A 19,193-nucleotide genomic window follows, 5' to 3' on the forward strand; every position below is an offset into this window, starting at 1 on the left:
ACCCAATCAGAGAACCAATAAACTATACGCCCCTACCAAACTCATGCCATAGTTATATAGTCGACACACACACACACACACACACACACACACACACACACACACACTGTGATACCACTCGGATCCGAGACACGGGTTGATCAGGCCCAAGCCCAAATCTGAGGGGAATATCAAACAATTAAAGTATTTTAAAGTGAACATAGAATATAAAAATTTAAATAAGAAAAAGAATAAAGCTGAAAGAAATATCCAATATAAAATCTTCCAAACGATAATGAATAATGTTAATCCAATTCTCCAAAATCTCCAAGAATACAACTCGGGAATCCATCTAGTGAATCCCTAAACAAAATCCCAACTGAACTGAAATAATTGAAAATAACTAAACTAAAACATCGAGAGAAGTCCTACGTAAGCAGATGAATGAGAGTCTGTCCTCGACAAGCACGATCAAGCTCTAAGGCTGGAACCGTCCTGTACCTGGAAAGAATAAAAGAGTGGGTCAGGCCCACGAACAAGTTCTAATCTAATTGCAATCCATATAGTGACCCGATACGCAGATACACTCTATGTACCTCACAATATCTATTTAGTCCATATATATATATATATATCCACACTAAGGGACATTCACTGGACTATAATAGGGGTCTCAACCTGAATAGAAGGCAACATGCGAAAACGCACCCAAAGGTGGGCATGAGTACCTAGACCTAATAGGGTACACCTCAACCTACTATAGTCAGCTATACATCCACTGCATATATGCACCCTAACTAACGAGCCTGAGACTCAAGCTCATCTCATGGTACCATAATCATATATCTAAAGTCCGTCCGAAACTAGAGTATGTCATTCAATTATTCATTGAGGTGACATACGGAACACAGTTCAGTTAGTCACTCAACTTATTTAGCTGATATGACTTAACTACAACCAACTAATCCAGGAAGTCACTTGTAATGACCCGGTCATTTTTCTTCCTTTTCTTTTTCTTAGATTTTAATGGATATTTTTTTTCCGTTGTCTTTTCCTTTTTGGGTTCGATTTTTCATCACTTGATGTCGTTTCGAGTGCTCTGGAATGATTTCTGAGACTCTTTTCCTTGGATTGACAACTTCCTTTGGGGATTGTGTCATTTCCATATTTTATTTTTCCGAACACTATTCATATTTTGTCTTTTTCTCGTTTATCCCTTTTCCTTGCAAAACCTCACTTTTTGTACTCGGATTTGATTCCGGTTTTGCATGCATTCATGATATTTGATTTCCATGATAGTGGTATTTTTACTTTCCTAGAAAAGCATGTTGATTGCTTACTTCTTTCATAAAAGAGCATTAATGCATACTTTAGTGTAATAATTCTTAACTTGTGGGGTTTTAGTATAATTAAATAAAGTAATTATTTTTCATCTTGGGGACCATTTTGCAATTAAATTTGGAAGATATTTTCAAAAAGGAACTTTTTGCAATTTTTGAAAAGTGTGACAAGTGTCCCACTCTCATTGGTCCACTTGTTGACATTTGTGTGGAAACACTTTAATGCATTGGATGATGACATTTGGAGGGTGAGGATTCACCCACTTGTTGGCCTAGGATTGGTGCACTTGTTGGCCTATGATTGGTGCACTTGTTAGCTTGGATGGTTGACAAGTGTAGGTATGGGATTAAGCCTAGGAAGGAGCCATGGATTGGTGACAAGTGTAGGTCTAGGATGTTTCGTATTAAGACTTCCGCGTAGCGTTTTCTCTTGATTAGAGCTTAAGTTTAGGATTCATAGTATTCCTTTACGGTCTATTTAAAATCATACTGATGTATGTCTTCTGTGTTAATAGAATGGTTAACGCTATAACCAGACGGAATCGTAGACAGCGAAGGGAAACGGCACGTAGGAAGCAAGATTTCCCGTAGCGTCAGCAAATGGGGGAAGAGCAACAACTGCCTAAGGTTCAGGAGGAGCAGGAGGAAGATGGTCAGTTGCACATAGAGCATGAGGAAGTTCAGCGTACTCAGGAGTCTCAGGATCTGGCCTACAATCAAGGCAGGAATCCAGAGTATTCTCCTCAGTTAGTTTATACCATAGTTCAAGCTGTAGCAGCGGGCATAGCTACTGCATTTCAGAATCAGCTACACGTTCAACAAATACTAGAAGCAGTGCCAGTGGTGTAGAATGTGTTTAAAGGACATTGTTTTGCCTGTAGAGATTATGGCCATACAGCCAGACAATGTCCCGGATTAGCTCAGAAACAGCAGAATGGGGAACCACAGGTAGGACGGGGACAGCCATAGGCTAACCAACAGAGGAGTTCGACTAGTATTTTTATGGGTCTTGAACCTGGAATGCTCTGATACCAACTGTGATACCCCTCGGATCCGAGATACGGGTTGATCAGGCCTAGGCCCAAACCCGAGGGGAATATCAAACAATTAAAGTATTTTAAAGTGAACACAGAATATAAAAATTTAAATAAGAAAAAGAATAAAGCTGAAAGAAATATCCAATATAAAATCTTCTAAACGATAATGAATAATGTTAATCCAATTCTCTAAAATCTCCAAGAATACAACTCGAGAATCCATCTAGTGGACCCCTAAACAAAATCCCAACTGACCTGAAATAACTGAAAATAAACTAAACTAAAACATCGAGAGAAATCCTACGTAAGTAGATGAATGAGAGTCTGTCCTCGACAAGCACGATTAAGCTCTAAGGTTGGAACCGTCCTATACGTGGAAAGAATAAAAGAGTGGGTCAGGCTCACGAACAAGTTCTAATCTAACTGCAATCCATATGGTGACCCGATACGCAGATACACCCTATATACCTCACAATATCTATTGAGTCCATATATATATATATATATATCCATACTAAGGGACATTCACTGGACTATAATAGGGGTCTCAACCTGAATAGAAGGCAACATGCGAAAACGCACCCAAAGGTGGGCATGAATACCTAGACCTAATAGGGTACACCTCAACCTACTATAGCCAGCTACGCATCCACTGCATATACGCACCCTAACCAACGAGCCTGAGACTCAAGCTCATCTCGTGGTACCATAATCATATATCTAAAGTCCGTCCGAAATCAGAGTATGTCATTCAATTATTCATTGAGGTGACATACGGAACACAGTTCAGTTAGTCACTCAACTTATTCAGCTGATATTACTTAACTACTACCAACTAATCCAGGAAGTCACTCAACTTAGTCAGTTGATCTGACTTAAACATAATTTAGGATTCAATATTTTTCAATCCATTCCTTTAATCCGATAGGTTAGGTCTTAACGTTTTGAGCTAAACCATCTCTAGTATGCCACCGTCCCATACCGATGCGTACAATCCTCCATATCCATGTAAATTACAACACATAAATAAAAGTTTAGTAATTTACAGTCTAAACTATTATCCAAATAATTGCAGAAAGATATTTAATATTCTAACAATTGAAATCCAAACAATAATCCATGTAATTGCAGAAAAATATTTAATATTTCAACAATTAGCATCCAGAGCATGCATAGATCAAAACTAATAAATAAATGACCCTATTATGCATTTAAAATAAGTTTTATAAACATACTAAATCCCATTAAATTGCTAAAATTTAATTAAGCAATTGATTTGTCTTCCATCTGTTAACAGCATAGAAAGTTCATTAATTTTATACTGTTTGTCCCATTAACTTAAAGGTCAACTTTAATCAATCTAAGGTTTTAATAACACCTAAAATTAACTATTTAATCCCTATGTGAAGTCCCATTAATTACCTAGAACAGTTCTATCCTCAAACAGTCTCAACAGTGCGTCAAAACATAACAGAAAAGCAAAATTTAAGAGAGAGCTTGCTCCATGACTTTGGGAGCAGGCTCTTTATGCTTGGGAGCTAGCTCTAAGAACCTTGGAACTGGCTCTATGAGTGTGGGAGCCGGCTCCCACTTCCATGGAGCCGGCTCTCACCTCCTCTGAGAGCCTCTTGCTCAATTGCATCCCGCTTCAGCCCGTCCGCTCCATCTCCGGCCATTCCAACCCCTCTGTTCCTCTTCAATACTGAACTTAGGAGTCTTATCCAATCCCAGTAGCATTCCCATGGTTTGTTTACAGTGGTTAAAAGTAATTACAGTAATTACAACGATACTAATTTAGCATGTTTAAAGAATAACACTGAAACTCAAACAAGTACGAACTGAAACAGAATAAATTGCAACACACACAGATCATCAATATAGCATATAATATACATGTAAATCTCAGTTAATGATCAATTAAACCCTAGAGACTATCTAGGTGCACAGAACACAAGCCAACAGGAGAAAAGAAGAAAAAAACTTGCCTGTGATTTCAGTTATGAAATCTTGGCGTCGCTTCTAAATTTTCGGCAACCACTGAATCCCTTCAAGCCTCCTATGGTTCTGGTTTAATCCACCATAACACTCCCTTGATCCTCTCTGTTCTTCTCCTTGACAACCCTTACGGTGCCTCCGTTCTCAACCCTATGTTTTATGAACTTACTCTTTGTTTCTCTCTGTAACCTTGGTACGTGAATAGGAATTGTGTATTCTCAAACCCTAAGTCGACTTACTGTTCTATATATATAGGGACTTAAATAAAACCTTATTTCCTGTATGATTAGAGACAGAGCCCTAATCTAAATCCTAATCAGCTCATAGAACAAAACTTACGTTTAAAATCTATGTCAGCTACACTTAGGTGACGTCTAAAAGAACCGTAAATAATTAACGTATTAAAAAAAACTCATGTAACTTAATTACATAACTAAACAATTACACTAAACCACTTAAGGACATACAATCAAACAATTTAAATCCAATAATATAATTAACGCAAACGATTCAAATAATTACAATTAGGTCCATTTATTAAAGTAAACAAAATAAAAATTCAATTAATTCAAACATCACACAAATCAAATAATTAAATAATTAAAACGCAACAAAATACTTAATTAAAATACCAAAACTATCCTTTTAAAATTAGGGGTATTACACACACTAAATACTCTCATTGGACTATAGGGCAGACTCAACCGGATAGTGGGTATCTTAAGAAAAATCGCACACAAGGTGGTCTAGAGTCATCCTCTATCAGGCCACGCACATCTCCTATATCCAACTACCCATTTCAACCGGCAATATACGCCTTAGTCCTAACCACTAATCCCGAGACCTCAAGCTCGTATCAGGGCATTTATATAAATATATAGTATAGTCATATCCTAACAATGGCACACCAAACATATAAAAAATTATAACCATGTCCAAACAATGGCATGACAATTATATAAAATATCACCATATCTTGACAATGGCACAATATAGAGTAAGTCTAAAATTATTAGCATCTCACCCACACAATATATACCTCATAACCATATCCTGATAATGGCATAAAATAGAATGGATCTAACATATTAGTTAGTCCACCTATACTCATCAATATATCATAGCCATATTCTGACAATGGTTCCAACAGAACAATCAATCAAACCAGAAAATAAAAGTGAGTCTATGTTTATTAGCCAACCCACATGTTCTCCACAATGCAAACAAATTATTATCATTTACAACTTATAAGTTAAATAAGCTTGTCTTTGTGCATAGTACAAATAATTAATATGATAATCATCATTTAATAATAGAAAGACATGATTAACATGCATCATCTATTACAAATTCCATAGTACTCCAATATGATTAGTATCACAAACGCAACTACAATCTCATTATGATTAATCATCATAAGTAACATAATTAATATCATAAATCTCTTTAAATCCGATTATGATAAATATCATTTATAGTATAATTAATATCATAAATCACATTATGATTAACATCATTTAAAATATAATCAATATCATTTATCAAAATATCTAATAATAACAATGATATAATAAATATCATTTATCAATGAGAATGAATAATTACGCTTAATAGCGTTTATCACATTAGACCATATATTCCAACGATGATTATTATCTTCTAATACAATACCCACTATATTTTCAATACGATTAATATTATTTATCTAACATACACCCTATATTTAACTCATTATTTAAAAAATTTCGAATTTTAGTGCAACTAACACAATTCCGAAAATAAGCTTAAAAATAAAGTTTATCTAAAAATTCTGAAAAAATATAATAAGAAATAAAAATAACCCATATTTAAAATATGAGGGCAATTAGACTTTGTTTCAGTCTCTAACAAAAGTCACAAAAATATTCTTATACCTCCTAATAGATTAAAAAACGTGATTTCGAAAACCTAAACAATGATTTTCAGTAATAAACTGACATGACCCACAATCTAAAGCTAGTGAGTTTTTCTTAATTGATCTTTTCTACCCAAAGAACACTATTATCTAATCGAAAACGGAATTATCGAACTGCTGTTCAGAATTCTGTCCAGACAGACAAAATTCTGTCTTACATCGTCTGAAGATTATTTTTTAATAATTTTATGGAACAGTTTAATCATTTAATTACAATTAATAATAAATAAATAATGTTCAAAATCATCTAACAATAACAATTAATCAAACTAGGGTTTTTAAAACTAAGTTAATAATTTTAGAGAAACAAAGGTATACATATATACATATATATAAATGCATATATAGATCAATATACATCACATTAAAACATGTAATTATGTTCAATTTCATCTGAATTAAACTTTGAAGTCAAACATAAGGTGTATAATTTATAAGAACAAAGGAGAGGGGTAGAACATAGAACTTGCCTATTTGCTTTTCGGATTGAAAATCAATTACAACTTCTCTGGCTGTCTTCCTCAACCCTGGCAATGTTTCGGTCATCTTCTTCCTTCTCTCTCTCTTGGCCTTATGCCAAGCCCCATTTTCTTTTTCTCTCAAAACTTGCGTAGAAACCAAAAACCTTCTTCTCTATCTATTACACATATATAAGCTACCCACAAATCCTAACCTAAATCCAACTAACATAATAATAATAATAATACTAATAATTCTCCTAATATATACACACACACACACAAATATACAAACATATATATCATGACATATATGATAATTTAATTTAAATAAAATAATAATAAAATAATATATATATATTATAAGAATCTCTCTCTCTATATATATATAACTACCACATTCTGATCCAAATCCTTCTCCACACACCTAGGCCTCCTCGATCCAACTAATCTAAACCCATTATTTGGGATTCTACCAACTCCAAACCCAATCCATACTAAATTAAAATAAAACAAATAATTAAATAAACTAATTAATTATACCTCAAGCAATTAAACACATATGCATAACTTAAATAAAGCATTTAAATTAAATAAATAATAAAATAATTTAAATTAACCAATTAAATAAAAGAACGCAGACAAGACAAATAATGCAATTAAATTAAATTAAATAAGCTTTATCACATTCAGAGTTACCAAACAAAGAGCTTGAAGCATCACTTTTGGAAGAAAATACGAAGCTTAAATTTGTCAACACCAATCATGGATGAATGATAGTTTGTATGATATACCAGCAACATCAAGCATTATTCGTATGTAATTTATTTTTTATTTTTCAAAATAAATTCAGGATGTACAAAACCTATTTACATTTCAAGGTTCAAAGTTTTGACTCCACTACTTATCTTTTCCTTGTGTTACTGTTACTTAAAAGAAACTTTAGTTTGCCCGTCTAAAGTCCGTTTTTCAGCCCGTTCTAAGCCCGTAGCCCGGCTCGTTCCAAGCCCACAACATGCAATCCAAGCCCAAGGTCAGGGCTTAGGCTTCTTAAAGTGTGTTTAGGCCCGGCCCAACCCATTTAAAATTAAAAAGGCAGTGAGCTCAGCCTGAGTTCCAAATTCGCGGGCTAGGCCGGTCAGTTATGCACACCTAGGACTACCAGAGGTTCTTGTCCTAAATCAAATCCGAAGCAAATTGCTTATAAAGAAGGTAGACTGCTCCACCTAACAGCTTAAAACTTTTATTCAGTTGAAAAGTATCAGGTCCATTACAACTATCATCTCCTTTTCCTCGATATGTATATCACTAATTGATAAAATCAATTATTTTCTTTTCAAAGTGTTCAGGCAATAGTTTCATACTTTTACTATAATGTATATGATGCATTTGTCATATATTCCATGGAGGAAAATGCTTCTATATTCTTTTAAACTGTGATACTAATTAGGTTTTGCTGGAGCTAGAGGACAAGCATGCAACACTTTATTAGACAAAACACTTTATAAGACAAAGCACGTACTTTCATTCTAACTAAACACTTTAAATATCCACAAGCTGAAGAAGTTGGATATTTTTTTTTCATATAAACATTGACTTGGGTACTTCAATAGTAGTTAGGTTAATAATAGTTTTCAAAACTAGGTATGTTAAAAATAGAATCTTCAACGGTCACTAGCGTTGGATAAAATCTCAGATTAGGTTAAAAGTAATCTTAGGAACTTGTGGTGGTTTACTAAATAAAACAATATTTTACTTTTAAAAAGTTCCATTTGGAAATACTTTTTGTCCTAGAAACGGTAAAATCCATGATATGCCATCAATTACCCGATCTTCCTCCTTTTACCATGCAACAACTAATAAAAGAATGATTTAATGATGTTATTTGAATTTTGAATTCACTTCATCTATTTTATGATATGAGAAATTTTACACAAATTCAAACATGAACATACACCATTCTGGTGGTATCTTTACAAATTTTCAAAAGAAAGAGTTGAAGGTTTGAGTCCTGTATGATTAAAATGAACGTTCGTGTTATTTGCCATCTCCAAATAAATGAAATAAAATATTTTACATGAGAAATTCAACAGGGTAATATTGAAATTTTTTATAATTTTAAGAGGGGCGAAAGTAATATTTCATAAGTATATGTATCAAAATGACAAAAAAAAGTTTTGGGGGAAGGGGGGCCACCAGGGTACAGCCATGGTCGGCAGTATCATTCACGTTGGTGGTATCGATTGCAGTCGCGGTGTAATAGATTCGGACAAAATAAACTGACCGATACAGGCTGTATATGGAACTTGAAAAAAAGTTTCGTATAGATCAATACGTCACGTATCTGTGGCCCATATAGTCTAGTCCGAACATTGTATAATATATTGTTCTCACTTAATTTTCAACGTTGTCAACCTTATTCCTCCTCTGCCTTGAGCCTCATTTACTATGATTCCATTGGTCTTCACGTCTGCTCTGTGAGTACCATTTTCTAGTAATCAATACACACGAGCATCGTTGGGAATTTAATTGCCCCTCTGTGTGTGTGTTTATGCGTGTGTGAGAAAGAGAGTACCTGCAGGTAACTAGTGAGGCCACTCTTATCTAGGACAGTTAATTTACTGAAAAGGTAAACTTTAAAAATGTTTAGTTAAAAAGGCCTGTTTGTGGGGCTTTCATTTCAAAAATTGTCATTTCTTTTGCATTACAAAATATTGACAAATGTACTGAAAAAATGTTGACAATGTTTAGTTAAAGATTATACTATTTTCTTTTGAAATATGATAAAATATCAGTAAAAGATTATACTAGGTTCAGTGGTATTTTATCATATTTCAAAAGAAAATAATATAATACGGTGTTCGAATTATGTGGGCCACAAGTATGTTTTATGTACCAGTAATAAATTAGATCAAAGAAACAAAAATCTCATTTTAAAATTAGAATGTTTTCATTTTAAAAATTCACTTTGTGTCAATGTTAAGCCAATTGATTCTTGGGGGTCAGATTTTCAGTACATTGTCAATATTTTGTAATGCAAAAGAAATGAAAGACAATTTTTGAAATGAAAGACAATTTTTGAAATGAAAGCCCCCCAAACAGGCCTTTTTAACTAAACATTTTTAAAGTTTACCTTTTCAGCAAATTAACTGTCCTGGATAAAAGTGGCCTCACAAGTTACCTGCAGGTACTCTCTCTCTCTCTCACACACATAAACCCACACTGAGGGGGGCAATTAAATTCCCAACCAAGCTCGTGTGTATTGATTACTATGAAATGGTACTCACAGGACAGACGTTAAGACCAATAGAATCATAGTAAATGAGGCTCAACATTTAAGATTCTTCTTGTACATGCAACATTTAAGATTCTTCTTGGACTTTGGCTCCTCTTAAACTATGTCTACTTGTGCATGCAACATTTAAGATTCTTCTTGTACTCTTGCCACGTCACTTCCAAACAAAAAATAACTATAAATATAGTGATACTCATTTGAATATTTGCAATGAATTATTATTTGTTACATAATTAATTAATTAAAAGAATATATCTAACAATTTACTAACTATTCGCTGTGGTGCAAGCCTCATTGTACTTTTTTAATTGCTCAATATAGGCTTAAATATAAAAAGTGGGATCCTTGTTTCATCATCATCTATTGTAACAATGACTAATTAAATGTGCATTTGGTCAAAGAATTCTCTCCTATTCTCTGGATCAAATATGTGACTCATAATATTTATATTGTTACGATCATATAATAGGTTCTAATTCCATATGTAGGACGGACCTGATGCATTGGCTGGGAGGGGACAATTATCCGGCCTCCCCCATGAAATATTACTATTACCCTCCTAAAATTATTAAAAAATTTATTATTAGCTCTCATCACCTAATTTTTTGAGATCGTCCCTATCTATATGTGTATATCATCAATCTGATTATGAATAATGATATAGCAGTCAAATACTATAGTTTCATCTACATGTGCTTGAATTTTTGATATATCAAATGACAAAATTATCTTTTTTAAATGAACTATAATATTTTTTTTTAATAAAATAATTGGGGAGTCTAAGTTGTTTGAAAAACATTTATGTCGTTTGCTTAAAAAAGAAGTGGATTGCAAGTAACGTGTGAATTTCTCTACATATTCATAGACTTTTAGTGGTTGATTGGTTACTACGTTAGTACGTTGTTTTTATAGTTTTTACTAGATTAATGGGCCTCATGTTTTTATAAAATTTCCAAGTACATTCATTTTCTTTTAGGCCTATTCTTTTAAATGTATTAAAAAGACATCATATAATCCTTTTTAAAAAATGAATTTTCTAATATTAAATTTACATTAAAACTATAATGAAAAAAAAATGTTACTTTAAAAAAATTATAGAAATAACAATTGCAGTGACGAACCAGAAATTTGTTTGAGGGGGATGGGGCGGGGCAAACTTATATAGTGGGTCAATTTTGTAATTTTAATGGGGTTTTTTTCTTAAATTTTTTTAAAAAATAAAGTATAAAATGCAAAAAAAAAAAAAAAAAAAAAAAAAAAAAATAATAATAATAATAATTCCAATGTGAGCGAATTATAATTTTAGTAAGGGATATTTTCATAATTTCTAAACAAAATTGAAGTATAAAATAAAAATATAAAAAGTTCAGTGGGGCATGTTGGGTCCGTCCCTGAGTGCCTGACAATTGCTCAAGAGTATTTTTAGAATAATCATGAAATGTGAGAGTATATTTTAAGAATAAATAATATATATATATATATATATATATATATATATATATATATATCACTTTTTTATTTAGAAAAAGTGTAACAAGTGTAAAAAAAAAAAAAGTAGTTCTACATTTCAAAATCTTAGGGATCATAACATGACAGGCTATATCTCCACTCCATTTTCATACCTGAACTCATTATAATTGTTATTACAACTGATTATTTGCCTCCTTAATTACATCATTTTATTTTTGAAAAACACAAAATTTTTAAAAATCAAATGGAGACTGGATAGATTTGGATCCTATCAATTACTTTCCTCTATCCTAATCATCTCCCTCCGATTCAAATCCACTGATAAAATATGCCAACTCTGATAAATAAATAACAAAAAGATAAAATACAAATCATCACTTGAATAAACCTACATACAGATTAACATGCATTCTAAAGTATAACAACATATAAACCTTCGTTCAACTGTTTTGCATCCCAACTATAGAATGCCACCAGGTAACAGGGCCCACGTAAATCTCATTTGACAACATTTCAGGATGAGATTGTTGTTAATCTTAGTAACTTAAGTGATAGAGCACCCAACTCTTGGAACGTATGTATCCGTATTTGAATCATTCTTTTCCTAATTTGCCAGATTTTAAAAAATGGGCTTGCATATAAAAATAGAGAGGGTAATATCGTCAGAACAGTGGAACAAATATTTACTGCTGCTCATATGAATTTCGGATTTCCCTGAAAGAATTAAATTACCAATGCAATGTCAAAAAGGAAAAGCTTTCATTTACATATCACTGTTCTTCCATAAAACGAGGTATCAATTCACACGCCCATATCTTATGCTATCTGAATCTCTTATTCACTCGCCACATGCAAAAAGGCTTCTCATATGACACACTCTCTCTCACACACACTCTCTTTCTCTCTCTACCGTTGAATTCAAATTCTATTGCCAAAATAAGCTCCTAACCAACGTTCCTATTCCTTCTGTATCAAGTGAAAGAAAAAACAGAGCAAATACAGAGACATCCATCCTAGAGAGAGAAAATGTCAATGAAGACGAAGACGACGACAACAACAACAAGAACGAGACCCAAGTGGCACCCAACACCGCCGCCACCACCAACACCCAAGATCCTCAACCTCCCACGGCGGCATCGCCGGAAACAACCCAAAACTTTGGCCGGAAAACCGTCGCTTTCCACCGCAGACGCAGAGCACCGCCGGAGCTACAGAGGGAAGCTCGAGAATCTGTTCGATCAAGAGCGAACCTTTTCGAGAGCTGTTCCTATTGTGCTGTTGAATTCAGGTGGGGATGAGAGAGAGAGGAGAGAGAGAGTGGGAGAGTGTGAAGGGAGTGGAGGGTTTGCGGAGGAGAAGTGGAGGTTTCAAGCGGAGATTCTGAGGGCTGAGTGCAAATTTCTGCGAATGGAGAGAGAGTTTGCGTTGAAGAAGTTGGAGAGGAATCGATTGCAGATGGAGAAGACTCTGCGATCTGCGGTGCAGACTCTGGTTTCTGTTAGTATCTTCTTTTTGTTTTGTTTTGTTTTTTTGTGTGTTTTTTTTCTCTCTCCCTATTTTGGCAATCGCTTTGATTGATTTGGGTTCTGTTTGGTTAGTGAGAAATTTCGGGAAAATGAATTGGGTTTTAGAGTTTTCATCACTTGTTAGAATCCAAGAACAGCTTTTGGAAGATTAACTGAACTCAGCCTAATACAGATATTTTTCCTTATTTTGAGCTGAGTTTTGATTTCCGTTATTTTCTGTTTGTTTCTCTTGGCAACCACTTTGATTGATTTAGGTTGTGTTTGGAAAACGAAGTGGGTGTAGATGTTTCATTATTTGAAATCTTGAAGAGTTTGGAAGTTTCACTTGAACAGTGGCTAGTACAGATATTGTTTCTTATTTGTGTTTTGTTATAACTTTTTCAAATAAACTATATATTATTATATTTGGAAACAAAAACAACTTGAAATTTTGTTTGTTTCCTTTGTTTTACTTCCTCTTTTCCTCTTATTTTTCAAGAACTAAATGGAGGCTGCAGCTTTTAATCCTATTTGAATGGATTAGACTGAATGAATAAGTTAAGTTCGTCTCAGAAATAATTTTTTTTAATGCTTTGTTTGATGGAATAGAAATCAAAAAGGAAAGAAATATGATTTTCATATTTGAGTTGTTCTTTTTTTTTTTTTTTTTTTTTTTTTTTTTTTTCAGCTATTTCTCAGAAACCAAACAGAGCAGCAGTAGTTTTTTCTTTAATTTCTGTAACAGCTTTGGTATTCTGTTTAAATTCAATTTCATATGTTAATTTAAATTGATTTTATTCTAATAGTGTGACTAATTTAGTCATTGATTTGTAGGGAAGAAAGAAAATTTATGAAGGAAAGAGTGTGAGTGCTGTATTGGAGGAAGAGATTGGAGATTTAGCAGAGAAATTGAATGAGCTACAGAGGAGCTCTAGAGTTAAAGATTTCGAGGTTCGAAACTGTAGTAATTTTGATAAAAACGCATCCCTTTTGCAGCGCCGGTTAGAGAAGATCGGTGGCTTGTCTGATGAGAAACGCGTAAAGGAGATTCGAGAGATGGCTGAAGCAAGCTTGTCCATCAATACAAGTCCTAAACTCGACGATCAGAGCTTTGCTTCGGGTCACAAAGGCAATAACAAGCTCACCCATGTAAGAGTGAATAACTTCTCTGTCTTTCATTTGGTTGCTAAGAAAATAGAGGAAAATGAAAGAAAAAGAAAATTACTAGTCTTGTTCTTGTTGCTTTGGTTTTGTAAAACATTTAAGAATATAACCTGTTTTCGGCAATCCATTTATCCCCATTTTCATTGCCTATATAAGTTTGAATCTATATCTATATGTGGTTAATTTTGATTTGAAAATAATGTCCAGGTGGAGGTACTGAGAAGGAAAATAGAGGGACTGTCAAAGGGTATGTTGTTGGAGAGAATGGAAGAGGAATATGGGGCAATGCTTTCTACAACAACAAACAGTTCTGTTGCCAGTTCGGCTACTAATTCCAAGCGAATCGAATTTCATGATTCATCTTCTTCCTCTACAATACAACTATATCAGGCAAGTTCTAAATTCTCTTCTGTTTATCATTTTATATTGTTAATTTCAAATTTTATGGTAATCAATTATTTTACAACTATGAACTTCTGAATCCTCAGTTTGACTTAATTATGCCAAAACACAATGCTAGATGGTTCTTACAGATGACTTTTACTTTATTGAATCTTTTGTTACACCCTCTTTCCATATCATCTTTGAATTTTCCTCCACTTTGTGATCATTTAGTTAAACATTCACATCTTTCCAAATTAATACAACCGTTCAGCCCCTTTAGGTATTTTGATCATCACAAACACCGATATCACGCTTTCTGTGTATGTTTTCCGAGTCTAGTTTCATTTAAAGAGAGCTTGTGGCTCTTGTCAAGAGGTCGGCCTCTTGATATCATTACTCTTATTTTACATGATCTGAGGTTTATATAAGAGTTGGTTGCATAATTTGGGAACAAAGTTTTATTATTTTTAAAAAAGAGCTATTAGGTCATCTCTGAAAACTCGAGTTGCCCTCATAAGCAAGTACTAAGAAAAGCAAATTAATTCCTTGAAAAGCTATAGGAAACAAAGTGATCTGATTAAATAGCGTAGGTAAAACACAATAGAAAGTTCCGAAAAAATGTTGACACAATGGACTCGTGTACATTTTCTGATTTTTATGCATGCATTTGGTTAATTTGTTACGACAGAAGTAAAGAGATATGTTTCTAACTATAAGAAAGACCTCCCACAGGAATCAATGTCCCACGAGGAGAAGAAATGCTCGAGATGTTGCAAGGCTATAGTGAAAAGGATTGTAGAGCAAGTGAGAGCTGAGACGGAGCAATGGTCCCAAATGCAAGAGATGCTGGGGCAGGTCAGGGAGGAGATGGAAGAACTGCAGGCTTCTAGGGACTTCTGGGAAGATCGCGCACTCAGTTCTGATTATGAAGTTCAATCCTTACGTTCCAATGTAAGACCTAATTTTTCTTTTTTTTGCCTCATTAAGTGCTTTTCAATGAGTGATTAGTTTTAGCTTACAAACATGTAGAATGTCCTGACCTTTTGGTAATTTTTCTGGCCTAGCTCAAGACACGTAGCAGTGAAGTTACATACCAGTCATCAAAACAAAACACAATTCTTGAATAATATTTAATTCCCAATGTTTATGAACAGAGAATGTGATTATTGATACTTTATTAAGAGAATTTATATTTCTTGACAGTAGTTCAGTCGTTTTTTTTTTTTTTTTGGTAATTAATGACAATATATAGTTCAGTCTTATAGCTCATCTTATTATGAAGCTTAAATATCTTCCATGTAAGATTGGTTGTCATCATTATCATGAGTTGTCTATATCATCTCTCTCACCAACCGATTGCATTCATAAAAGGATTCAAATTATTCAAATAACTATAGTGACTGAAACTTGTCTATTATCATACTGTTATTTAGGTGCAAGAATGGAGACAGAAAGCTCTCACCTCTGAAGTCAAGGCCGACGAGCTACAAACAGAAATATCTGCACTTAGGGGAGAGCTTGAAAAGTTGAGGATAGAACGACAAGGGGAAGTAACAAGGACAAAAGATTCATCATTGGTTTCACGAGACTCGCAGAATGAAAAGGAGAAGCGTGTGTTGATATGCCGGCTGAAGGAAAATCATCAAACTAATGACAAAGGGAGCAAGCAGGAGATCCTCAGTGATGCTAGAAGAAAAAAAGCGCACACATGCAGCAACGGACTTGCAGAGGTGAAACGGTCACCATTCCGAGATATTGGTAATTCATCACTATTGGTGAGGCAGAACAGTAAAGCAATTTTCCCTTTGCATTGTCCTCATCCATCCATAACAGAGGAAGGCTTCTAAAGATGTGCTGAGACACAGAGTAAGAGAGAGAATCTCAGTTCCCTGATAAAAGGAAGAACGAGAAAGGGTACTTTGTATTAACTGTAATAACACTTCTTAATGGAGAAACTATCCTTACATTGCACTTGCAAGCTTGTCAGTGTGTGTTTAATTTGTTTCCTTATTTACAGAAATGTTTTTATAAAGCTCTTACATAAACTATACTGGACATTCCTTCAAAAGAGGCCTTGTTGCCAAGGTGACATGCAAACTTTGATGCACACAGTACCACAAACGGTAAGAGGCATGAATGATCTCCATTTCAGCTTCAGAGCTGCCTGTCACGCCCCGCCTACGGAAGTTGTACCACGTAGGCGACACGCAGACGCTGAGGAGGATGCTGCATGGCAACTACTGTTGGGATTTATATGCCCTGGCATAGCAAATTCCCATTTGGTTTAAAGTGACATAAGTTTCTGACGTTTCTGAAATATTTATGCTTTATACAATTGGTGAATTTAATGTATTATGTTTCGATTCATTATAAAATTGATAGTGTCCACTTGATTACAAGAGATATTTATATATGTATGTGATGACGATCAATACATGAATATAAATAGTAATCATAAATGGTTCATAGTCTGTAATTATGGATGGATTCATAATTAATTAAGAGTTGAATTGGATCCACGTTAGGTTGAAATATATTGCGAGAGCCGTCGTATGCAATTGCTCCCTATCACCGTCATGGCATTTGACTCTTAAGCATGAGAGAAGTATAGACTCTTTTATTAATTAGTAGTTATTTTGATTTGTCCGACGGAATCTTCGGAATCCTTAGACCGGCACTTTGGGTAATTATGTAATTAATAGTTAGAGGGTTATATTTTCAATATTTGCATCATTGCTACTTGTATTTATTTTGTATTGATTATGGTTGATCACAAAATAAATTCGAAGGCCTTCGTGTGTTTTTAGACAAAATGATTTATTATATATTTATTTATTTAAATTATTATTTTTGTCAAACAAATGTTTTATTGTGATCGAGCCAGAAATAATTAAAGGTACCAAAATAAATATATTAATTAAGTAGTCGGATTGATGACTTTATTTATCCGATAACTAATTATGCATAGAGGGGTCATAGTGCAATATTGACTTAGAGGTTATTTATTATTTAATTGGAGTTCAATTAATTTCTTTTAGTGGAGTAGAAATTAATTTATGAATTAATTGAATTGGGTCTATGGACTGGGCCAATTATTAATTCATTGTAGCCAATAAAATAATAGGCCCAATGGATTCTCACTCATAGCCCAACTTGATATTGGAATCATATTAGATTTGAGACATGTGAATTAGAGATTGAGAAGGATTTGTTGTTTCCTTTTCTTTATCTTTATGTTGCTTATAAATATACATGGTCTATGTATATTTTAGGGGTGATTTTTGGAAGAAGGAAAAATGAACCTATTTTCTCTCTCTAGAAAATTAGGGTTTATGTTCTCATCTAATGAAGGCTCCCACAAGCCTATTTTTCCAAGGTCATTCATGGAGGCATATGAGTGATTCTTAAAGGCAAAACAATTGCCAAGAAGATGGAGATCCAAGGAGAATGCATCTTGCTAAGGGATCTACAATAAGTGAGAACATTCACTTTAGAGGAAAGTTTTAAAGGTTTACTCAGACCTTTGATGTAAGTATTCAATCTGTTAATTGAATGATACATCATATTTTATTTTTGCATAAAACTTGTCTTTATATGATGAATCAAGATCTATGAATCAAAATCTGTCGAAAAGTTTTTAAAACTAGCACGTTTCCCAACAGTGGTATCAGAGCATGGTTTGATTCATTACTAGAGATCATGTTTTTATCAAAATTATCATCATGGATCCAATTTTGTTATGCATATATTTATTTGTTGATATATATTGATACATGATGATGTATGTATAATTGTGAATTGATGATGATGTATGTATGGGCCATGAATGAAGCTTATAGGTTATTAGAATGTAATTTTATCTTTGGATGAATGTAATTAAGGCTTTGATTTAGCCGTTTGAAAATTCAATGATGTAATTTAATTTTTTCCATTGTATTTCAAATTGTAAATATTTTTAAAGCCATGTAATCTTCGTCAAAGGATGCTATGAAACTTCAAAAAGGTCCATGAGGGTTAAATTAGGCTTCAGGAATTTTCTGAGATTTTTTAGAAATTTTCCGAAATTTTTCTGGATTTTTTAGGGCCTAAATTTAATTTTTCTGGATTTTTTAATTATTTTCGGCGGTTTTCCGGCGAAATTCCGGTGACCGGAGTGTCGCCGGTAGTGACAGGAACAGCAGAATGGAGGATGGTAATCCCATGCTTCATGGTGCACCATCATTTAGTGCAACCGCAGCAAGGGACCGTTGGATGCAGATCATGTGGCTGAAGATGATATAGTGAGGTGCAGCAACATGATGCGCAATGCACCACAAATGGAAACGCGCGTAAAGCTCACGCGCTTACAAAGCCAGGCAGATCTGGCGCGTGCCAGCACGTGAAATGCGCTGGCAACCTTCCACGCGTGCGTGCTAGCGCGTAGCACGCGCAGCATGAACACTCCAGCGTGTGTAAGCGCGTGGTAGCGCGTGACGCGCGCTGGGACCTTTCAGGGGCGTGTGCTAGCTCGTGTAAGACCTTCCAGGTGCGTTCCAAGCGCCTTTTTGCTTCTCCAGGCACGTTCTTGTCTCCTACGGGTGTTTGCAAGTGGATGGAGGACCCTCGCGCAATA

The 19,193-nt window shown here is 34.2% G+C and overlaps 1 protein-coding gene across 1 annotated transcript; it reads left to right on the top strand.

The window, feature by feature from the left end:
- Positions 1 to 12,372: 12,372 nt before the first annotated feature.
- On the top strand, positions 12,373 to 16,552 carry LOC132314018 (uncharacterized). Its single transcript, XM_059812943.1, has 5 exons — positions 12,373 to 13,025; positions 13,868 to 14,182; positions 14,405 to 14,512; positions 15,299 to 15,532; positions 16,015 to 16,552. The coding sequence occupies exons 1-5, from the start codon at positions 12,555 to 12,557 to the stop codon at positions 16,426 to 16,428; spliced, it is 1,542 nt and encodes a 513-aa protein (XP_059668926.1). The 5' UTR covers positions 12,373 to 12,554; the 3' UTR covers positions 16,429 to 16,552.
- The last annotated feature ends 2,641 nt before the right edge of the window (positions 16,553 to 19,193 follow it).

This window comes from Cornus florida, unplaced genomic scaffold (genome assembly GCF_030987335.1).
Source record: "Cornus florida cultivar Cherokee Brave unplaced genomic scaffold, ASM3098733v1 CherokeeBrave_3.0.0_Hap2_Chr06, whole genome shotgun sequence".
Lineage (NCBI taxonomy): Eukaryota > Viridiplantae > Streptophyta > Magnoliopsida > Cornales > Cornaceae > Cornus > Cornus florida.